The 25,452-nt window shown below is 34.3% G+C and overlaps 1 protein-coding gene across 1 annotated transcript; it reads left to right on the top strand.

Moving 5' to 3' along the window:
- The first annotated feature begins 641 nt into the window (after nucleotides 1–641).
- On the top strand, nucleotides 642–24,138 carry LOC143244843 (pancreatic triacylglycerol lipase-like). Its single transcript, XM_076490241.1, has 10 exons — nucleotides 642–871; nucleotides 1,498–1,784; nucleotides 2,192–2,338; nucleotides 8,855–8,963; nucleotides 10,843–10,959; nucleotides 13,101–13,217; nucleotides 15,685–15,945; nucleotides 18,019–18,139; nucleotides 20,493–20,690; nucleotides 23,913–24,138. Exons 1-10 carry the CDS (start codon nucleotides 766–768, stop codon nucleotides 24,007–24,009), a joined length of 1,560 nt encoding a protein of 519 aa, XP_076346356.1. The 5' UTR covers nucleotides 642–765; the 3' UTR covers nucleotides 24,010–24,138.
- The last annotated feature ends 1,314 nt before the right edge of the window (nucleotides 24,139–25,452 follow it).

Raw genomic sequence — 25,452 nt, 5'->3', positions numbered from 1 at the left:
GAACATAATCGATTGGAGAAAAAAACATTTTAAAGGTACCACAGAATATGGAACATTTTATTGTTAAAGTGAGATTAACCACAGTAATGTAAAACTTTAAATTTCAAAAGTTTCCGAAGCTCATTATTTTTTATTGATTTTTAACTCCTCTGAGTGTTTTATAAAAACATGTGTAGATGTTTATATGGAAACAGTAGAATCAGAAAATTTATAAGTGCGGCCAATAATAAAATTTTGAATTTGAGCGCAGCACGTAAAGAACACAACGATCAGCCACATCATCACATGATAAAGAAGTCACAAACTAAAAATTTATTAAATTAGTAATATTTTATATAAATATTTTTGGTAGAGCTACGTATTTGTCACGAAGTATTTTAAATGTATACGAAATAACATTGTTTTTATCATTGTGTATCTTTCGATGTATCGACAGATATTCAAATCTTAAAAGAAAAACGAAAAACGTTAAAGAACTGTGTAAAATATTATTAGCACGACTTTCCATCGTTACTCTCTAGTAATAAATGCTTAACTGTATCCGTGAGAATCTGTCATATGGTACTAATCTTGCTTTGATTATGATAATCGTTAAAACTTAATAAATTGTCTCGCATGTGACGTTGATGGTACGTTTAAGTTACTTTCGTTAAAACTAAGACGTTTGATGACAGAATCGTTAGTGTTGGAATAGAAGTCATCCTAAACCCCTTTTCTTGCTTAAATCATTCTTCCAGATAGACGACGTATACTTTATTGCAAGTAATGCTGAAACCTCAATGGTTACACTTTAATTTCCTGTTAGTTTTCACTACTATATGGATCCAGGGGCTTGCAGCGGTTGATTTCCATAAACTTTATCAAAATAACGGTAAAAGCTTGTTTTTCTTTTATAATCAAAAGTAGTAAGATAAAAAGTATTTCTGTGCTTAATTGATTTGAATTTTGAACTGGTTTAAATGGTACTGACTATTCATACATATATAAAGGAGGACTAGATATTTTTCCATAATAATTGAAAAGAAATTGCTAGTACACATTCTATTTGTGATAAGTTGTAATGGGTTACAGCTCATTGAATTTATATACTTTTTTGAATTGTAGACACAAATACGTGTTTGTGGTAAGCTCAAATCTTCCATAGCTCAAGGGTGTTGGCACTGTTCATTTTCAATATAATTTACATTATATTATATTGCGTCATATCGCTGAACTTTCATATAAGAACCTCTCGAAATCATTTAATAAGTCCGAAAATAATACGTGTAGAATAAATAAAGAATATAAATTTTAATGTATGTTTGTTTGAATTAAGCACAATGCTATACAATGAGCTATCTGTGCTCCGCCTACCGTCGGGTTTCTAGCGGTGTGAGTCCGCAGACAATCCGTTGTGCCACTAGGGGACAAATTTTAATGAATAATTTGGTAAATAGTTACAAAGTTACAATATATTTTCATGTTTTGTAATACTTAATATTTTAATTTTTTTTAAAGAAACTTTCCATGGAGAGAAAATAAAATGCATTGATGAACTCGGATGTTTTGGGACTGGTGGTGTGTTTTTTCACCCACTCTTTCGGCCAGTCAGTGTTCTCCCTGATGACCGAGAAGTCATTAATGTCCAGTTTAACCTATACACAAGGGAGCGTTCTAAAGATGAGCGGGTGCTAAAAAGTTCAGATAAAAATTCGGTTCTGAAGTCTGAATTCAGTGCAAATCGCCCAACCAAGTTTATTGTCCATGGTTATATCGATAATAAACTGTTTGGAGTCTGGATGAAGGTAAATCTAAATATATATATATATATAAGAACTTATATGTTATTTTGGAGCGTAGTGTTACTATATTCAAAACGTATACGTCTTCTATCGTGTTTTTTAATATTAGAAATATTATAATACCATTTAAAAATCTGTACATTTACTATTATAGAAATCTATATGCAATATGTTTTTCACTTTGCATTTGAAAACACATACAATAGTAAACAATAAAAATGTGAAAAAAAACACATTTCTTCTTTCTATTTTTCAAAATATATTAACTAAATGTTTTAGAAGAGTCAGGTTAACTATTTTTAAACCTTTTAATTTTCTAAGTAATTCTCTTTTAGTTATTTGATTTTCGTTTTTCAGTTACGTAACACTTAGAGGCACAACAACATCAAAACATTTTTCCTTGTGTATAGGATATGAAAGACGAGTTTCTTCTTTCTGGAGATTTCAACGTTATAATCGTTGACTGGAGTGGAGGAAACAAGTTACCTTATTACCAAGCAACGGCTAACACCCGTGTTGTCGGGGCCGAAATCGCTCTATTAATATCAAGATTAGAGGTACTTCGTATTACATAATATTTATATGCACACAAATATAGTTATTTTATATCACTATTGGTATTAAGAAAGCTGTTTTTCCTCTTTAAGATTTGACATCATTTGCCAATTGAAGCGCTGACTAAGGCCCTTTAGGACATTTTTCAATGATCCTTTCCCGAATGCTTGGTAAACTGATGTTTTAATTTCTCCACGCTATTGAAGCAAAGATTTTACTTGCGATGCCTGTTTTCTTGGCACCTTCTTAATTGTTATATTTCCTGATTTTGATCCTTTCCTTCTGCTCAGGCTCGGCGTGGCCAGGTGTTTATGGCGCTCGACTCGTAATCTGAGGGTCGCTGGTTCAAATCCCCGTTGCACCAAACATGCTCATCCTTTTGGCCGTGGGGGTGCTATAATGTTACTGTTAATCCTGCTATTCTTTGGTAAAAAGAGTAGCCTAACAGTTGGCGGTGGGTGGTGATGACTAGCTGCCTTCCCTCTAGTCTTACACTGCTAAATTAGGAACGGCTAGGTTAGCGTAGGTAGCCCTCATGTAGCTTTATGCGAAATTCAAAGACAAACCTTCTGCTCAAAATTTAAAACATGCTCTCTGATTTTGAAAGTGAAGTACAGAGGTCACAGAGGGATGGAGCCAAATTTTTCTAACCACTGTTCAACCTACTCTGTAACAAATGAAGAGTTCAGGGTTCAGCATACGGTTTGATTAGAGAAACCAACAATCCAATTATGCTGATGTTTTCTCAAAATTATAATGCACACATACACATACTGTTCAAAAAATGTTTTTTCTTTTATAGTAATTTAGACAGACATTAATATCACTTATACAAAACTTTTCCATTCATGTGTTTGCTTACATAGAGTGACTGAGTTCTGTTCTATCAACAAGGTAAGTGATTAGTACTTAGGTATCATGAAAACAGCGTAACACATAGTTCCCTGAATTGTACAAGAAAAGTAACAAAAGACACCAAAACGTCTTCAGTCGAAACGTTAATGAATACGCTGGACATATAATACAATATTAGATTAATGTAGTTTTTGAGGGCATAGTACCAATAAGCTTCACCTTTATTGCTTTCACACCTACGTATGGGCAGCATAAAAAAAAAAGCATTAAACTAATTCAAGTTCTACATTTGTTATCACATAATACTCGTGAGAATATTTTATCCTCTGTTTGAAAGTACTGCTGAATTTTCAAATTTCCTTAAATAAAATGCTACAGCATGAGTTATTTTTCCACGCCGAGCTCAGTAACCATTAAAATCAGTTTTCCCAAGGTAATTTCGTACTGTATAGGCAAGACAGTTACACTAATGACAAAGATTTTACTTAATATTTTACAAATATACAGAGACCTCTGTCGAATTTTTTGAAACTATTATTTTTAACATAATGCTTGATTGATATGAACATTTTGATTAATACAAATTTATTAATGTTTATCATAAATAATTATTTGAGTCTGAAACTTCCATTTTCATCTGCTCGAGCAGCTTGTCATCATGGCAATGACTTAACTTCCTCAGACGATTCAAACACAATGTTTTTGTTACTACACGTACCATGGCACTAACACTTCTTCATTGATAAGCAGGTTCCTACCTAAACCAGAGTAGATCAAAGCATGGCACCTGATGGTCGATAACATCATTTAATGTGTAAATTTGGGTTAATCAATTTGTCCACACATCTTATCTCGTCTCTAGGTGATATTAAAGTGCGTCTTCATTGTTGGTCTTCTGAAACATTGGCTGTAGAACTCCATAACTTCTCATTCAGTCAGTCCAAAGGATCTCGATGTAACTAAGACTAGTTAAACCCCTTGTCAGTAATTTTATTTTAATGACCTTGGCCTCAGTTGGTTTCCAAAGGAACGATTGAAATTATCAGAAATTATTGGTGGACCATGCCGCATTTCAGTCATTTCGGTGACTATAGCTTTGGGACTCTGTTAAAGCGCTGAAGAATACTAACATTTGAAAATAAAGAACATTTATGCGTCTATTTAAGATGCGTTGCTCTAATACTTAAAAAAAATGGCTCTTCTCTGTCATGATTGCAGATACACCTCTTGAATAGTATTTGGAAGGAGAAAAGAAACAGTTTAGAAAAACTAAAGAATGAGTTGGGAACCACTTCCACAATGACTAGATTTTAGGAAATTACACGGATTTTTAATCTCGATCGAGCTAAGATGAGGTATAACAAGTATAAACCTAGCATACAGTAACTTTGTTTGTGGGCGTAATAAATATAATAATAGGTATTCTGGTTTGTTTTAGTTAGAATGAAAGAGACAAGACTTTTTAGGAAGTTAAAGCAACAGCAAACTATTTATTTTCTGGAGATAAGCAGAGGAACTACTTATAGTACGGTGGTAAAGATTGATAAATTAAACTATTTCGTTAAAATAAAATGAAAATAAGTTGCAATAAAGTTATGATAGTTTGTATGTAATTTATAAAAGAAAGCTATGCACACTGTCAGAAGTTTGAAAAGTACAGAAATCTAAGGTGAAACTTTTACAAGTCTTGATTCTCTTAGGTTAGAGAAAAAGAGTTAAAAACGCCACAATTGAATATAAATTATTCACCATATTTGGAGCTTATAAATCATAAAATTTCATCGTAAAATGTCAGAAGTATCTCTGCTTCATATGATTTTCACAAACCAGTTCCACATACACAAAGTAAAGTATGACACAGTACAACTGTTCGTTTCTCTGACTGGAGTTTAACTTCAGAAAATTACACCTAGAACTGAGCTATCATAGAAACTCGACTGGATTTAGTGTTTCGAAATAAGACTAAAATCGACAAGGGGTAATTGTATTGGAGAATAAGATGTGATATGTGCATACACATGCCTATACACACACAGTGTTTTGTCATTAAGACAGACATTACTAATTCTGAAAACTTTGGAACCATAGGTTCTTCAATGAATTTTACAGAATGTGTTCCACACTATGTCTTTAGTGATTCGCAACAAATTTGGAGATGTCCTTTCCATTTTTTTAACAATGCGAAGCGTATTCGTGTCATTGTCAATAGTCAGCACTGCCAGTCATGTTAAATTATGTTAACAATTTCTCAACAGCACTGCAAATGATGTTTTTCTCGCTCTCTGGATTGTGTACATTAAATTCGGCAGCAATCTTTCACCGAGACCAACCTTCTCTGTCAAACATCAGGATTAAGTTGACCTTCTCATGCTTTAACGTCATTATTACCAAAATGTTTTACAATGCAGAAGTTTATTATCTTAAAAACGAGAAGAACGTAAATACATGTAACAGCTGCTTAGATTTTACTGTTCGATTGCTTAATCCTTTCATGAAAAATGTATACATATCTATTTACTTTACATTTAGGCCCGGGTCACGGGTTTCAATCCCATTCCATCAAACATGCAAGCACTTTCAGCTGTGGGGGCGTTATAATGTGACGGTCAATCCAACCACTCCTTGTTAAAAGAGTTGGTGATGGATGATGACGACTAGCTTCCTTCCCTCTAGTCTTTCACTGCAAAATTATGGACGGCTAGCGAAGGTAGCCCTCGCGTAGCTTTGCGCAAAAATCTAAACAAACCAAAACTTTATGCTTAAAACAACTTTTTAAAAATATTATTGGTCAACGTATATTATCCATTTTTTTTTGCACTTAGAGATCTAACAATTGCTAAATTGTTGGTTTTTCAATAAAATTTGGTATGGTGGTTAGGGCGTTTGACTCACAAGTCGCGAGTGCTATAATGTGTTGATCAATTTCGAGTAGGTTTGTGAGCAACTCAACAAAAACAATAAAATAAGAAAGAATGAATCAGGAAATACAGTTATGCAATTTCTCTCCGGCTAGTAATTACTAGTAGCAAGTAAAAGAATTTGAATATAGATGTATCGTCAACTTATCAATACATTTATTCTTGTAAGAAAATATTGTGCCTAGCAATGGATTCATGATGGGAAAAACGAAGTTTAATAACGAAGATGAAAATACTTGATAAAACATTTTATTTATAAGGTTCGAAATCTTAGAATAAATTATTCCATCATCAGTGAAATCTGAAAATCGTGTTATAAAGATGATTATTAATAAAATTATCATATAAGAACATAATCACGAATTTACTTAGTAGATTAATAAAAGCGGTAAACAGACGGATAAAATAATATTTATATAACAGCTGAATTAAATGTGGAAATTTAGAACAATTTTAGATCTAAAGAGCTTTGTGAAATGTTAAGGGTCGGGCAGTCTTTAGCTATGAGTAGAGTTTCTTTAATGTGGAAGTCAAGGTATATATCTTCAGGTGGTGATAATAAAGAAATCTTTAAATGAAATATTGTGAACTGTGGTTTTAGAATCTGAACGAACGGGTGAATGGCTGGGTTTAAGTAATGGATGATTGGTTCTGTTAGATACTGCTAAATGTTCACATACTCTAGTCTTTAAGTGGCGTTTCGCTTTACCAATGTAGATGATCTTACAGTCACAGAACAAACCATGAACGTAGAAGTTTATGTTTCTTTAGTTTAGATTTCATGCATTGAAATAGGTGTTTAATGCGAAGGCTGGGTCTGTTCATTATTCTAAGTTGAATTTAAGGGTAGAAGTTTCTAATCATGGAAGAGAGTTGTCATTTAATTGGTAGGGACTGCGAACCCATAAAAGGAAGGGAGATGATAATGAGGGGAAATTCAGGAACTGTGTTACATTGGCGGGTGGCTGAAATTTGTTGTTTAGGATATTACGTGAGATTTTTGTTAGAAAACCAATCAAATTATTTAACATGTGTTGTACCTATTTATTATTAAGCACAAAGTTATGCAGTGGGATATTTGTGCTTTATCCACCACAGTGAATTAACCCGAATTCTAGCATTGTTGCCATTAAGCTTTCATTAAGCCAAAAGAGTGGTTTGGTTTTCTTTGAATTTCGCGCAAAGCTACACGAGGACTATCTGCGCTAGCCGTCACTAATTTAGCAGTGTAAGACTAAAGGGAAGGCAGCTAGTCATCACCAACCATCGCCAACTCCTGGGATACTCTTTTACCAACGAATAGTGGGATTGACCGTAACATTATAACTCTCCAACGGCTGAAAGGGCAAGCATGTTTGGTGTGACGGGCACTTGAACTCCTGACCCTAGGATTACGAGTGGAGTGCCTTAACCACCAGGCCATGCCGGGCCAAGAGCCAAAAGAAGGCAGTCATTTTAAGTTTTTATTAATCTAAAATAAAAAGAGATATTGTCTAGTTGTGTTTTTCTTCCTAGACTCCCTTGGTTTAATGTTCAAGGATTTCATGGAATGCCGATAACTCTCTGGTATTATATGTACTTTCAAATTTCTAAGAGTTTGTTTTTGTTTGTTTTTGGAATTTCGCACAAAGCGACTCGAGGGCTATCTGTGCTAGCCGTCACTAATTTAGCAGTGTAAGACTAGAGGGAAGGCAGCTAGTCATCATCACCCACCGCCAACTTTTGGGCTACTCTTTTACCAACGAATAGTGGGATTGACCGTAACATTATAACGCCCCCATGGCTGAAAGGACGAGCATGTTTGACGCGACCGGGATGCGAACCCGCGACCCTCAGATTACGAGTTGCACGCCTTAACATGCTTGGCCATGCCGGGCCCAAATTTCTGATAAGATAGTTAACGTACAAACTTCAAATAAGCTTTGTTTTACTTTATTGTTACTGATAATATGTTATAACACTTAAACGAGTAGCTTCCAGGAGAAGTAAAAAAAATTAATTTTATTAGAAATATATTTAATGATTTTGTAAAGAGTACAACTTCAAATATTGAATGGTTGAATATGTAGTTTATTTGTTTGTGTTAAAGCTAGAGTCTATACAGTGAGATATTTGTATTGTAATCACCAAAGGTGTCTAACTCCAATTTGTAATGTTATAAACTCACAAGCTTACCGCTGAGCCAACAGATGGCAAATTTATTGTACAATCTCCAAAATAGAAGCTAATGAGATGCAATAATTTAGCTATGTTATGCTCTTTGAAAGATAAAATGAGTGAGACATGAGTACGACTGATATTATGTTGCAGTAACATTTAAAGATAAGATATATACAAAGGTTCTGTTTTTAGATAGCAATTCTTAAAGTATCGTTGAACTGAAAATTTATAACGACACCGACAGAAAGTAGCTCCTAGATGGAAACGAATGTTGACAATTGTAACAAAAATTAATAATAATTATGGATCAGTTATCAGTTTTTAATATTTTATCTGTAACAATTAATAGTGAAAATAAACGTCATGTTATAAATATCTACATATTCATATCATAGAAAAATCTAGTGTTCCTGGTCTTCAAATACATTGTGTATGAATTGCTGTAGTCGTTTGCTTTGTCTGAGATCCTAAACATACATCTTTCAATAAAAAAACACATAAATTTGAAAAATAGTTTACTTTTCATTACATTGTGTGTGTGGGTACAGTTATAAGTTTGTAACCAGATATTCTAAATTTTAATAGGAATGGGCTGCATTAAAGCCAGAAGACTGCCATATCGTTGGGCACAGTTTGGGTTCTCATATTGCAGGATATGCCGGTGAACGACTGAATCGGTTAGGTCGTATCACAGGTATAGTATTAATATTTGATGTATAAATGCTGGATCCATACAATTTTAATGAACATACCATTTTGGTTATAAAATTAAAGATCACATAATTTGAAACTGTCTTTTTAAAAAACAGATTAAAGTGATGTTCATTATTTAGTTTGAAAGATTTTAGCTATCTTATTGTTAGTTAACAATTTTACACATGCAAGATCGTAATTTTAAGAAACACAAACAAATAAAACTTTCAAATATTTATTTAGTGTTTTGTATATACTTATTTCAATGTCAGAGAGTTTGTATAAATAAGTATAACATATATTAATGATATGAAATGCGATATTTAATGTTTTATATGAATAATTCATTTTTGGATTTCGAGGTATGAAAATTAAAAAATCTCGAGACTGCAATAATTGTTTATATTCTCAAAACGACAAAACAAAGTATTAATTTGCCACACAACAGGAATATAAAGAATAATTTCTAATACGTATATACGATTCACCATTTAATGAAGTTTCTCTATCGAGAAACACATATATAAAACCAATACTTTAGTTAGTTACATAAACAAAAGGTTTCAGAATAAATGCTATTGAACCAACTATTTATAAGAAAACCTATCACGTGAAACAAATGGTCAGAAAGATCAGAAATGCAGAGGCTCAATCGAAATATTTAAAAGTCTATCGTACTAGAGAGATAACTAGACAGATAATAAATACAGAAATTCACTCACACAATTCCAAAAACTAAGCACAATAAGACTTAGTCACTAGGATAAAAGAAAACAAGTACCCAAAATATATTTTGAAACATGAAAAATGGTCCTGGAAGCCGTATTTCAATAATTTTTAAAAATAAGAACAACTTTTATTTAGTAAACTTCATACAACCTTTATTTGGACACCTTATGGTAAATAAAATTTAATAATTTTACACAAGGTAGATTGTGACCAGCTAAATTATATATATTATTCTTGTTATCACGTTATTGGAATGAATATAATAATACAGGTGACAATGAATATACAATAAGACATAGAATCTTATTAATATTAGTAGTATTTTGTTTACGCACATGTCCTAAGGTTCTTCAGACTGAACGATAAATTATTCCAAAATGAATTTCCCCTGTCAAAAATGCAACTAATACATTTTAAAGTATTTTTCTGATAACTTTTAGAAGTGATCGGGTATTGAGTTTTCGCACAAAGCTTGCCGTCCTTAATTTAGCATTGTATGACTAAAGGAATGGCAGCTAGTCATCATCACCCACCTCTAATTTGTACCAACGAATAGTGGGATTGACCGTAACGTTATAGCATTTCCACAGTTGAAAGACGGGGATTCGAACCCGCGACCCGGAGATTACGACCCGAGCGCCTCTGACCTCCTCTCAACGTTGGGTTCCGTTTAGAAGTGACAACTGTTACTTTATCAGCACGGAATTAACTTTTAACTTTTTTTTTTTATAATCTCCTTTCAATTTTCGGCTCCGTTTAGAAGTGACAACTGTTACTTTATCAGTACACAATTAAATTTTAACTGACTTTAATTTTAAATGACTACACTCCATCAATTTGTGTTAAACATTACACATATTTTTAAAAAGTAATTTAAAATTGTTATAGTTAATCTTAACTAAATATTCTATACTATTAACCAGACGGTAGTTAAACTTGAGATTGTTTCTCGAATCTATATGGCTAAACAATTGTCTAACTTTTAAGAGCTTACTAGGGTATTGTGTATGTAAAATGAACCTTGATACAGTATTTCGTAATTATCTATATTTTTATAAAATGACCTGAAACACCTATTATAGAATGAAAATGTCATTCAGATCTCAGAAGAAGGATAAGTAATTAAGAAATATTATTTGTTTTTAACAAAGCTGTTGATCCAGCTGAACCATTCTTTCAAAATATGCCAGTAGAGGTCAGAATAGACCCTTCAGATGCTTTGTTTGTTGACGTGATCCATTCTGATGCAAAGACGATTTTTTTGATGGGTAAGTAACTGTTCATTTAAAACATTTCAAAGTACACTCTTGTGCAAATTAATTGAAACAAATGGCCATTTTACAATATTTTCCGCATGGCGGCCGGTGTAGGCTGGCTAGACTCGCTGATTTCCTTTAATAGTCATTTTTTCACACAGATGGCGTCATTAGCTATGTTTTGCAGTACGGTCGATCTATTTTTTGGAAATATATGACGAAATTTTGAGGAATATTACGTCATTCGGAATTGCATCAGAAGGGCAAGGAGACCAGTCAAAAAACAACTTCTTACCAACCCAATGGAGAAAAAACGGTATCAATGGGGACTGAAATACAAGAACTGGACGCAAAAACAATGGAGGAAGGTGTTATTCAGTGACGAGACACATTTCTTCGTACAGGGTCAAAGAAGTCTGCATGTTTGCAGATCTCTAGGTGAGAAACTTCGAGAATCTCACATCAATCAGTTCGTAAAACATCCCTTGAAGAAGAAGTTTTGGGGCTTTTTCAGCTACTATGGCGTCGGAGGCTTACATATCGTATAAGGTATGATGCGAGGGCCACAGTACATCGAAGTTTTGGAGAGAAGAGTCATTCCAGAATTGAAAAAGAGATTTCCAGATGGATCTGGCATTTTTCACCAAGAACTAGCTCCGTGCCACACATCGAAACTTGAGAAGAATTTTATGACTACAACGCGAATAAAGGTGCTGGACTGGCCTGGAAACTCTCCGGACTTAAATCCTATTGAAAATCTTTGGGCAATTTGTAAAGAAATACTTCGGGGGAAAAGACTGTACTACGAAAGATAAGCTAATTCAGACCATAATTGAGGTGTGGTACCGCGATCCAAAAATTAGTAAAGATTGCAGTCAACTCGTGAAATCAATGTCAAAGCGAATTAATGGTCTTCTAAAAAATAAAGGCGGTAATATAATGTATTAATTTGTGAGTAAATTTTGGATTCTCAGAAATAAAACGGAAAAATTTTAAAAATCGTAATTTTCCGTCTTGTTTAAATTAATTTGCACAAGGGTGTATAATCACTTGTGACAAATTGTTACTTAGTTTACTAAGAATTGTTTGTTTGTTTGTTTTGAATTTTGCACAAAGCTACTCGAGGGCTATCTGTGCTAGCCGTCCCTAATTTAGCAGTGTAAGACTAGAGGGAAGGCAGCTAGTCATCACCACCCACCGCCAACCCTTGGGCTACTCTTTTACCAACGAATAGTGGGATTGACCGTCACATTATAACGCACCCACGGCTGAAAGGGCGAGCATGTTTGGCGCGACCGGGATGCGAACTCGCGACCCTCAGATTACGAGTCGCACGCCTTAACACGCTTGGCCATGCCAGGCCCAGCTTACTGAGAAACATTTCTTTTTTAATTTTGTAACAATAAAATATAATTTTATTATTAATAAGATATTAGCACACACCAAAAGTTACAAGAAAATATCTGAATTAGGTTTGATTATTTTGAATTTCGCGAAAGGCTACAGGAGAGCTGTCAGCACTAGCTGTCCCTAATCTAACAGTGTAAGACTAGAGGGAAGGCACCTAGTCATCATCACCCATTGCCGACTTTTGGGCGACTCTGTTACCAACGAATAGTGGGAATGACCGTCACATTATAAAGCTCTCACTACTGATAGGGCGAGCATGTTTAACGTGACGAGGATTCGAACCACCGACCCTCAGATTATTAATCGAGCGGCCCTAACCGACACACAACCGATAAATTTTTCACAAACGTAATGTTATTCATCTGATAATTTCATAATTTTTACGGATAAAGCAAAAGTATAAGTAATTAAATATATGAGATATATTTGATATCAATATGATCGTTGGTCTAACTGGATTATAGTTTCAAAATATGTCAGTAGAGGTCAGAGTAGACCTGACGAAGCCGTGCTTGTTCACAAGATCCCTTTTGCTGCGAAGACAAAAATTCATAACTTTTTTTTCTTCTTTAGCCAAAATGATACTATTGTTTTTATTTGGCTAATGCTAAGTCAAAGTATTCGAATTTATTAGGCATAAGAGCCTGAGTACGCATTTTGAAACAAATATTGTCTTTATTGATAAAAAATAGCAAACTTTAAATACAAATTTCTCAATATTTTTATTTTTGTTTTTCACATAGGATTGGGAATGAGCCAAACAGTTGGGCACGTGGATTTTTTCCCCAATGATGGAACCAATCAACCAGGTTGCAAAAGTGACCAAATTCTTTCCTTTATTATTGACGGTCTGAATGAAGGTAAAAACAACCGGAAACTTGAGTACAATTTAACAGGACCTATAAACATCCTTTTTAAAAATTTTAGAGAACAACTGTAATTTTTATGTTCATAAACGCATGATAAACTTGAAGCTTTCTTTATTGTAGGAATCTAGGAAGTTTTATTTTATGTAGGTGAAACATAAAAAAAGGTACAGTTATCATTGCATAAAAATAGTATTTTGAGTGAAACATTGGGTCTTTTTTTGTGAAATCACGTTTATAAAACAATAATTCTTCATGAAGGTGTTCATTTCTAGTCAGCATTGCAAGTATAATAACATTTTATTTACTGACGTAAATCACCATAAATTATTTCAACAGTTACAAATTCCTACTGAAAGAAGAAATACGGCGTACCATTTCAAACTTAACATCCATACTTTACTATTTAAAGCAACATTATTTTGTAACGAAAGTTACTCTTAACAATGATTTATCATTTGAACTTTTTTCCATTTCTAAGGCAATAAGTTCATGTTACAGCCGAGAACAAAACAATAAGATAATATTTATATTTTAACGTCTTATATGTATACGTAAGACCGAAATGCTTTGAATTAAATTAAGTCTTTTAAAATCGAGAGAAACACAATATACACTTTTATAACTGCTAATATACTGTGTGTCTGGGGAAATGCCATCTTTAATATGTTGTTTGCATTGTTTCTGAAGGATTGATATTAGCCAACCCAACATTTACTTCCTATTTTGAAAATTTTTTTTCAATATATATATTTTTAAATAGATGTAGTTTGATTCAGCTTGTTTCAAATATTAGCGAAGAGTCTATTGTCGCTAGCTGTCCCTGGTTTCAAAATAATGGACTAAAGGGAAGAAATATATAAAATACAACCTTTCGCCAAGTTTTGGGATACTTTGTCAAATAATGGGATTTGAACACCACTTTCATAACACGCCTATGGCCCCCAAACGTGGAACGCAATATGTTTCGCGATTAAAGGATAAGAACCTTGGACCTTAGGGTCTAAAATTCTGTGCATGCAGTTCTACGTAATTAAGGTTGAGTACGTTATATTAAAACTTTTTAAATATGCAAATCGACAGAGCACATAACAACCACAGCCAATATAAAGGTGCGATGGATAGCACGTGTCATAACTTCATTTTATTAGTGCAAAGTTAGGACTTAGATTTTTCAGACGTGGATATCTTTTACACTGAATGACTTTATAAAACAAAGGAATTTGGTCTACCAGAACTATCCTTAAAAGATCTACAAGAAGTCATATGCCAGCCGGTCTAAACAAAGAACGAAGTTTCTAATAGGTGATAATTTGCGAACACAAGAGATGATGGCAAAAGCCTTCACTTGCCCTTTGTGTCTGTGGGATACCTCAAGCAGCTGGGAAACGGAACGGGTGTTCATGATATTCTATATAAAGACTTGCTTGTGAAATTGCGGGACGCAGCGTTCATGGAATTTTATGCGATTCCACAATTGAAACTGGTGCTGAAAGCCTGTTATCTTCGTATGCTAAATGAAGTATATGAAAAGTAACAGGGAAGAGGAGTGTGATTTGAGCATGACGCACTTATCAATATGAGTTTCTAAATAGAAAGTACATTGCAGCGCTATTAAAATCGTTTTAATATAAGGTACTTAACCTCTGTGTAGCGAGTAGCTAGAGGCAGTGTTTAAAATATAACAACTTAGTAGAGACAACATTATTTTATATTGCGATATATATTATAAGATAACAGTCAGTGTTAACATATTTTACAAATTATTACGGTCAGAGACACCATATATTGCCAACAGTTACAGTTAGCACTATGTTATATTGGAAACGACCAGGGCAGTGAAGTGATAAACTAAAGGGAAGGTAGCTAATCAATACCGGCAGTCAAATAGTGGGACTTGATCATCATCATAATAGTCATCCATGGTCTCAAACTGCGGAGTGTAATAACTTTAGTGACGGTAGCAAGGTGTGAACGACAGAACCTCGATTACACAGTCTAACATGCTAACCACTCGGTCACGAACAGCTCATTAATAGAAATATTGTTAATATAAGTTGCAAATGGATTCAGGTTTCGTCAACGTCTATTGAAAATTACCTGAAATGTATTAACTTGTATTTCAAATATTAAGAGAAATTGTTAACAATTGTTGTAAATAGATACGCATCAACGTATTTTGTAAATTATAAGAAGTATAAATAACATGCATGGTAAATAAGGGTATAAAATACATATAAAGCTAGAGGCAGAGTTAAGGTTTACTAGAAATTACCACTTCGCAATTTCTTAAAGAATAATTTTGATGCTATTACTCTTTGACGATACTTACTGTTAAAGATGTGTAGCATTCATTTAATTACGTGGAAACTAAACAGCTAATCTGAAACAATTTTCAGTGCTACCTTATCTGAATTTTGTCATTATTCGATGTATCTCAATATAATATTTTCTTAACAAGGAATGCGACGGTTTGTGAGCTGTAACCACCAAAGAGCAGTGGACTTTTTTCACCATAGTATCAACTCTCACCGCTGTGTGCCTGTCGGGTATGCCTGTCAGGACTGGGAAACCTTCCTACAAGGTAGATGTGTGGACTGTGGTGTAGATGGAAGTCGCTGTGCCGTAATGGGTTTACGTGCAGAAACATTCAAAGCTCACAAGGATGATAGTAAATCAGTTAAAATGTACATAAAAACAAGTGGATTATCTCCATTCTGCTGTAAGTGTGTGCACGTTTCTTCTTTGAGTAGGGTGAGATATATGTAGTTTGCCTAACCAGCGAGTCAAATAAGTAAGTTACGCATGTAACATTCTAAAAGTCAGGGGTCAGTGCTGGAGTTCTTTACTAAAGGCTGATGCCCCATTTGATCTTACAACAATATTCAAGTACTTTTTAACAATATCAAGTTATATTTTACGAAACCACCGACTGTAGAAATGGAACTAATCCTTATTTCTGGACAAGACAGGTATAATAAATACTACACTGTCGAATATTACTACGAAATTAGAAATATAGCTGTGCTAGTTACATGGACATTTTTTTTAACCAAGTGAACATTAAGCGTCTACTAGCAAACAGTATATTATAAATCAAATATTTTCCATGTCGAAATAACGTAGTAAGAATATCTGTTGAATTGAAGCATTTTGTTTTCTCTGAATTTCGCGCAAACCTACACGAGTGCTATCTGCGCTAGCCGTCTTAATTTAGGAGTGTAAGACTGAAAGAGTTCGTGGGCTACTCTTTACGAAAGAATAGGGGGTTTGAACGTCACATTATAACACCCCCACGACTGAAAGGGCTATCATGTTTGGTGTGACGGGAATTTGAACCCGCGCCCCTCAAATTACGAGTCCAGCGCTTTAATCGCTTGACCATGCCGGGTCGTATTAGAGTAAACTGAACAAAAACATAAAATGCCTAAAACCACTACTTATTTATACTTACTTACTTACTTATTTATTTACTTACCACTAATTTATACATTGAATCTACGTATTGCCTATTTGTGATTATAGCAGAGTCATTGAACTTAACTGCTGCTGTCATTATTTATGAACTAAAAGGAAGGCAGACAATTTAAAGCACCCTATTACTCACCATCCATGCTAGGAAATTAACTATCACTTTTATAATGCATTCATAGTTTAAAGTGTGTGTGTGTGTGTGGTGGTAAGAGGGATATTTTGTGGTATCATAGAGATATTCCGATCTTAATCTTATTCAGATGGGCCCGGCGTGGCCTAGCGCGTAAGGTGTGCGACTCGTAATCCGAGGGGCGCGGGTTCGCGCCCGCGTCGCACTAAACATGCTCGTCCTCCCAGCCGTGGAGGTGTATAATGTGACGGTCAATCCCACTATTCGTTGGTAAAAGAGTAGCCCAAGAGTTGGCGGTGGGTGGTGATCACTAGCTGCCTTCTCTCTAGTTTTACACTGCTACATTAGGGACGGCTAGCACAGATAGCCCTCGAGTAGCTTTGTGCGAAATTCCCAAACAAACAAACTTATTGAGATCATTGAAGATATTTAAAATGTTGCAGTTATTACGTGATCAAACTTTTAGTTTTGAATTTATTTATTAAGAATTTCGCACGAAGATATAAGAGGGCTATCTGCTCTAATTGTCCCTAATTAACAATGATAGAGTAGAAGATAAGCAGCTGGTCATCATCACCAGCCGCCTACTCTTGAGCTACTCTTTTACCAACGAATAGTGAGACTGATCATTACATTATAACACTCCAAAGGCAGAAAGGGTGAGCATGTTCGATGTGAGGGGATTCGAACTCCTAACCTGTAGATTGCGAGTCGAGCCCCTTTCCAGCAGGACATGCCAGCCACACCTGTTATTTTAGTTCACATTTGGTTGTAATCACATCAATTATTTACATTCTTAATGACGTTGGTTTCAGAGATGCGTTTATCATGTCTGAGAAATTTTACTATTAACCTGCCTCCCGTTACGAGTTTTCTGGAATTATCTATGATGTACAGAAAAGCAAAATAATAAATTATGGAAGACAAATTGACAAACTTTTTCGCCATTTCCTGGCGTTAATTTGTATTTTTGAAACAGAAGTAAAGTATTTAGAACACCCATAAATAGTATTATTGGAAATGTCGATGGTAAATTGTATTCTTACCTATTACAAGCTTTTTTCTAGTATACATCTACAAGGTTATATTTTGAACTTTGTATCTTTGTATTATCTTTTAAACTTAGTATTATGTATATTTAAGCAAAAGACCAATTTTACGTATTGTAACACATCACCAATTTGTTATTAGTGTTTCACTACCAGGTTATTATGAAGTTATTCAAACCGAGCAAGAGCCGGGATGAGCGGGGTCACTTGTATCTGTCTTTGAAGGGTGATGAAGGAGACGTGGACTTTACTCTGAGTGACGAGTGAGAATGAATCGATTTTTAATGTTCAGAAATATAAAATAAAAAAAAATTCAATTTAGTATTTAATGAGAAATTTATTACATGTAAAACACATGGCATTGAAATTTATAGTCTATGTTTAAACATTTTAAGGCAAAACTGCTTTGTAAGTTTTATTAAATGATAATGTTGTTTTTTCAGTCAGTCAAATTGTACGGTAACGTAATAGTTTAGAAGTGTAATCTTATTTTTATCTTGATGCTGTTTTATAAAGTTTACTAAAAGCGTAAGGCAAATTATTAATTTCAATAATATCTAATAATCTCTTCCAAAATGTGAAACAGTAGAACCACTTAATTATAGATTTATGAATGTCTAAGATACCCAAAATATACAAGTACGTTTCAAACAGATGTGGTAAGCAAACAACAAATACACAACTTTTCCATTGTATGTAAACAAAAATTTTATACTGTTTTCAAAAGTTCAAATTTGTAATGAACTAAATTCAGTTAAGATCATGTATAATTCAGTCTTAGATGTGATGTCACTTTTTGTAGCAGGCTCAGCCACGAAACTATCAATTGTTTCTTAGAATAGTTTTATTGTATCCTACTTCAACTTGTTTAGGAATTTGGCACAAAGCTACTCGAGGGCTATCTGTGCTAGCCGTCCCTAATTTAGCAATGTAAGACTAGAGGGAAGGCAGCTAGTCATCACTACCCACCGCCAACTATTGGGCTACTCTTTTACCAACGAATAGTGGGATTGACCGTCACATAATACGCCCCCACGGCTGGGAGGGCGAGCATGTTTTGCGCGACGCGGGCGCGAACTCGCGACCCTCGGATTACGAGTCGCACGCCTTACGCGCTTGGCCATGCCAGGCCCACTTGTTTAAGTGAAATTGCTCTGTGAGTATTACTTAGAGCAACTGCACGTGATCTCACACACATTAGAAATCACTAGTGGATATGTAAAACGAAACAACTACAAGCAAGTAGAATAAAATATAGTATATAATATTTTATTAAATGTGGTACTATAGTGAAAGACCAAATGTACATTTATCTGATCTTCGCAACATTGACAGATTCGCTGATATAGTATTTGGTTAAACAGGTATAATGATCATTTGGTGAAATGAGACAAGACTGCACGTGGTGTTGAACGTAAACGAATACTTTATTGACAAAGAAAACGAAAGGTTAACTGAAAGAAAGGTTGATTTTATTGAACGGAAGCACCACTGCATTGAAGTAAACTAAAGGAAAACCAAACTTTACTGAAATAAAAATGAAGAAAAAATCAGATTTATGAAAAGAAGCTGAAAATAAATTTATTTTAAAATGGATCGAAAGTTATTGACATTGGTAATAGTGAAAAAATAAACTCAAACAGTCAGTAGTGAAATAATTAAAGAGAAATAGTTAAATAGCTTCATAAACGGCTTGGTTCCTTTAGTGTTTGACCAGGTGGATTAAGGCGTTCGACTTGTAATCTGAGGGTTGTGGGTTTGAATCCCCATTGCACCAAACATGCTCCCCCTTTCAGCCGTGGGGGCGTTATAATGTTATGGTAAAAGAGTAATCTAAGAGCTAACGGTGGGTGGTGATGACTAGCTACCTTCCTTCTGGTCTCACACTGCTAAATTAGGGACGGCTAGCGCAGATAGCTCTCGTGTAGCTTTGCGCAAAATTAAAGAAACAAACAAAAACAATTCTTTAGTGTTAAAAAAAAAGTGTTTAAAAGCAACATCAAAATTGTTGTTATAGCCCCCCCTTCCCTCAGCAGTTGACCAATCACAAAACAGGATAAGAAGTACTTTTTCTTCATGTGACATTCGCTAAGTCGTATGAAAAACACACAATATAGTGCAGAATAGAATAGAACTATTTCACGAAACAGTAGATAGCCCTCTTGGCTGAATCCTGCTCTAAATGTAATACCTAGCGTAGAATTAGCACATAATTTCGATGAGATTCAGCATATTCTGAATTAGAACTTTATAAAACTACTGCTTAGTGCTAAGTTCTTATTACAAAAAAAGTGAAATATGTGGTATTCGCATAGTATACAAAGAAATACGGAATCTTGAAAATATACATTTAAGAGGTTCGGTATGATATAGCATATTTTGTTCTTAAATCTTTAAGGATGGTAATATTTTATTATATGTTACTCACTATCACACTGAAACATGTGACTTTTTATCATACAGTTGCTAGTTCATGGCCGGAATCTGAACCGTTGTGTTATTGATAGATGATGGTGAAAGAGTGTTTATTAAGAATGAAGTAAAAAATATTTTTAGCCAACTAACCTATATGTTTTTTACGACTCATACTGGCTGGTATTTTTATATATATTTTAGTTTGGAGGAGTTCTATCATGGTGCCCAGTACACCTACTTAGTTACAACTGATAAATATATTGGTGACATCACTAAAATTGGCTTTAGTTGGAAACATCATTCAACCATTTTTAACCCTCTAACTTGGATACTGTTCCGAAAACCTAGATTATACGTGGAATATATTAAAGTTACTCCAATGAATGAAATCGATAATACGTAAGTATTGAACTGATTTAATTGGAGTTTGTTTCGAAAATGTCTAAATGGTTATGTAGTTCATACGTAGAAAGTCTTTAATTTCTACAAAATACTATTTCAACTTTCTAAGTTGAATAAAACTTCAACTGAAATTTTACTTTATCACTTAGAAACTGATAGATTTAATTGTACAACCATCTAATGTTGCAATTCACTGACCAAGCACTCTGCATGGCCCGGCATGGCCAAGCGTGTTAAGGCGTGCGACTCGTAATCTGAGGGTTGCGGGTTCGCATCCCCGTCGCGCCAAACATGCTCGCCCTTTCAGCCGTGGGGGCGTTATAATGTGACGGTCAATCCCACTATTCGTTGGTAAAAGAGTATCCCAAGAGTTGGCGGTGGGTGGTGATGACTAGCTGCCTTCCCTCTAGTCTTACACTGCTAAAGTAGGGACGGCTAGCACAGATAGCCCTCGAGTAGCTTTGTGCGAAATTCAAAAAACAAACAAAACAAACAAACAAGCATTTTGCACAGACATTCATCCACCCATTAGACTTTTCATCTAACCACCTCATCATTCCTTGTAACTATCAAACAAACTTGTTAGTCTGTCTATCAGTGGTACACCTGGTAGACTGCTTTCTACTCCTTGATCTGTAAAGCTTGCACCTACAGTCCTATCCCATTCTGCTATCCCGTCAGATATGATTACCTTTAATCTATTCCATTAATCAATCACCAGCCTAATTTTCCTTTCAATAAAAAAAATTCTGCACACATTCAGTTATTCGTCTGCTCATCAGTCATACATTTTCACGTGCATTCATGTCAAGATTTTTCTTACCAGTTTCCATATCCGTCTTACCTCATATCTATTCATTCATTAATTTGTATAGTTATTAACATTTATAACGATCTATTGTTCAGTTATTTTCTTAAACGTCAGTCTTTTTATCTTGATATGCCCACATTCACTTATCGTTTTGTTCAATCATTCACTACTCACACACTCATCAGACTAATTACACTACATAACACAAATTTTATTCCTGGATAGTATGTGTTATTTCTTAATTGCTTATGTTGTAAAAGTACAGAAAATGGCCATTATTCCCTTCAAACTTTGCTTTTGTAACCTGGATAATGAAATTTAGAAATTAGCCTATTTTCTGTGTAAAAACGGGTAAATTTGCACATTTCCATTTACATAAGGTCTGAATAAAACAACATATGAATCAAGATTTACATGTATTTATACTAAAGTTGAACAAAAATGTTTAGAAGTGACTTGCGACTTGAACACTTTCATCTAACAAATCCCACTCCTTGAGCCTAGATGTCAAAAGCTCGGCATTCGATTTTGTCAGACCAATATCTTTGATCAAGTCATTGAAGGCACTTTGGTTGGAGTAGTATGGGTTTCTCTCACCAGTTGCACCTCTGAAATTGTAATCTGGATCTTCAACGTCTACCTCTTCCTCTGATTTGCTGATCTCGTCTGAGGATGGCCGCTTTTTTCTGGCGAAGTGGATACAGGAAGCTCAGGGCAGTGTAGCACTGAGGCGATGGATGATGGAAGGTCCGGATTCATGACAGCAAATGCATTCTTGCCAGCCCGACGTTTGGAAGGGTCCACCATGCAGAAGTAGCAATTGCTTAAGTGGTCAGTGGTTTCACGCCAAATTCTTGAAATAGCAAACTTCACGTCTCTCTTTCCCCCTCTGTACCATCCTGCAAAAGAGAAAAATAAAATTGTTATTATGAAGAATAAATTTATTTCATCCAAAACTAGTGTTTAAGAGGTTCATGCAAAATATTTTATATGTGATATTTTTTCTATACTATTGGAAATTAAAAAAATAAATTAAAATATATTTAAATTTTAAAAGGCATAAAATTTGTATAATATAAAATCTTACCATTCAAGCAAGCAAAAATTGTCCGTCTTACCTTCTAAAGTTATTTTTTTACAGTGCTCGCAAGCAAAATGAGTTGCCCAGGGTTTGTCTTTGTCTTGATCCCCGACAGGTATGTCGAAATATACCTTGTAGGCTTCACACATTTTAGCAGATGCTGTCACAGAGTACTTTTTCGTTTTTGTCTTGATAAATTTGCCACATACATTCAGAATGCGTTTGGAGAATGCTTACAGCTTCTTGATGACATCTCTAATAGAATCAGATAGGTCTATGTGTTCACTTAGGCAGCTAGAACTAAACTGAAGCGGTGAGCCCGTGTATATATTACTATGGAAAGTTTTAGAAAAATTTTAAAGGTTCTTGAAAATTCTCGTAAGTTCTACAACATTCTAGAAAATTCTTGTAAGTTCGAGAAAATTCTCTATCAGCTTCTCAGCACTGAATCTACCTGGAATGTTCTGGAAAAATGAGTAAATTTAAAAATTACATTACACAGGTCACAAAAGCAAAGTTTGAAGAGAAAAATAGGTCTTTTCGATTTACTTTAGGCATAAGCAATTGGGAAATAACACTTTCTGCCCAGGAACAAGAAAAAGTAAAAATTTTGTTATATAGTGTTATTTCTATTTTCAGTCAATAATCCTACCCACTCTCCCTAATGTGAAGACTGTTTTCTTTTCTATCCTTTCTTTTCATCTTTTGCTTACTAAAATAATAAAATTTTCTGTGCTGTATAGGATGCATGACTAGGTTATAGCATTAACATTGCTCGTGGTGTTTCAGCGGTAAGGCACCATCGGTCACTTTGAACTTAAGAACAAATAAGTAAGTATTAACGTTGCTTATTCTTTTAAATCCTTTATTAACCTATGTTATATATAAGGTAAGTTTAAAGGTCAAACTAAACACCCCATATACATGTACATGTTTACTGCTCAGTGTATTCACACTCACCCACCCACTTAACCTATCCATTAATTATCTACTCAATTATCAATCTGCACACGTTATTCTGTTTGCTCATCAATTTTCTTATGTTTTATTTCAGACATTTATCTAGCCATCAGTCTTACCAACCATTTATCTGCACACGTATCCCATGTATTGATGCACTCATTTTTTTCATTCTTTTACTTAACCAAGTATTATCAAGTTTAGTCTAGAAAAATTACAAATAATTACAAGTACGTAATATATTCATAAATTTACAGGTGAATAGACACGCAAGAGGTATGCTGATAATCATGAAAAGGAATAAATATATTTGTAAAAACGAAATATTAGCAGTTATGTTTATTTTAATTTAATATTACAATTTCAGCGCTCGTCAGAAGAGAACTAAAAGAACTTGTGGAAGTGAAAATGACCCTCTTTATAGTGGCGACAAAGTATCCATGGAGGCAAAAACCAGCTGTTAAACCTATCTACGTGGCTGTCATGTAATTCAGAATATTTAATAAAAATTAGTCATATTTGATTTCTGTAATCTGAGTAAGGTTTTAAAATAAATTTTCGCAAGAGTGCTCAAAAGAATTAAAAGTAAAGAACTTCTATGAGATGCTTATCATTTATTCAAAGAACTAAGTACGCCGTACGATGCAATTACTTATATATTCCAAACAAACAAATAAATAACGTCTTAGTCATATTAGACTTTCTCATTTTATTAACTCTTTATAACTTTCAACCAACTTTTGTTGGTTGCTAAAAATTACTTTCACATTTCAGGTTAATAAAAACTAATTATGTAGAGATTATGGTGAGTTTCAAAGTACTCACACGTGATGAGGACGATAATGTCCATGCTTTGTTCTTTTTTTTTTTTTTTCTTTTTCCGTCAAGGCATGTTTACAAGTTTTCGTTACTTTTACTACAACGAGAATACCTCTGATAGTTAGTCTTTCATCTTATGTTCGATGGTAATAGTAAACTACTTGAATATAAAAACTTGCATTAGAAGACTGTCTCCCATAGAATAGATGCAGAGAAAGCTGTTATATCTGTCAAATAGCTTTAATAACTGAAAAAAAAACCAATAGGTACAAACTTAGCAAGACATAGACTTCAACGAACGAAATAGAAATATTCCATCATAATTCTTGTATATTCATTACGTCTAAGAAGTTTAAATGACGATGCTCACGAAATGTGCAAATATATGTCGTGTTTTTTATGATTGTTGATTCTACTGGAAAGAAGAAACAAATAAGTAAGATCAATAAATAAGAACGTGAAATGCTTTGGTATATACATATAAAATTTTAGGCGCCATTGAAATCGTTATGTATAGATTGTTTGCTTGTTGTTTTTTTTAAATTTTGCGCAAAGCTATACGAGGGCTATCTGCACTAGCCGTCCCTAATTTAGTAGTGTAAGACTAGAGGGAAGGCAGCTAGTGATCACCACCCACCGCCAACTCTTGGGCTACTCTTTACCAATAAATAGTGGGATTGATCGAAACATTATAACGCCCACATGGCTGACAAGACGAGCATGTTTGGTTTGACGGGGATTCGAACCCGCGCCCCTCAAATTAGGAGTCGAACGCCTTAATTCAACCGGCCATGCCGGGCCACGTATAGAAGAAGAAATAAATAATGTATACATATGAGCATTTGCGAAAAAGTAATATTCTGCATCATTCGAAATTAATTCTACGTTTTCAATTAAGTACGTTTAAGTATTTACAATGATTGAGTTTTTTGGTAAATTTTCAATATTAAATAAATAAATAAAGGAAAATAATAATAATAAAAAAGGTCGCAACATCTTAACAGTGGTCCCCCGCTGGGACAAATGTAAGTTTTTGGTTTTACAACGTTAAAATCAGGGGCTTGATTCCCCTCGGTGGACTCAGCAGA

The sequence above is a fragment of the Tachypleus tridentatus genome, chromosome 2, assembly GCF_004210375.1.
Source record: "Tachypleus tridentatus isolate NWPU-2018 chromosome 2, ASM421037v1, whole genome shotgun sequence".
NCBI classification, from domain to species: domain Eukaryota; kingdom Metazoa; phylum Arthropoda; class Merostomata; order Xiphosura; family Limulidae; genus Tachypleus; species Tachypleus tridentatus.
This window is presented reverse-complemented; position numbering and strand designations above follow the sequence as displayed.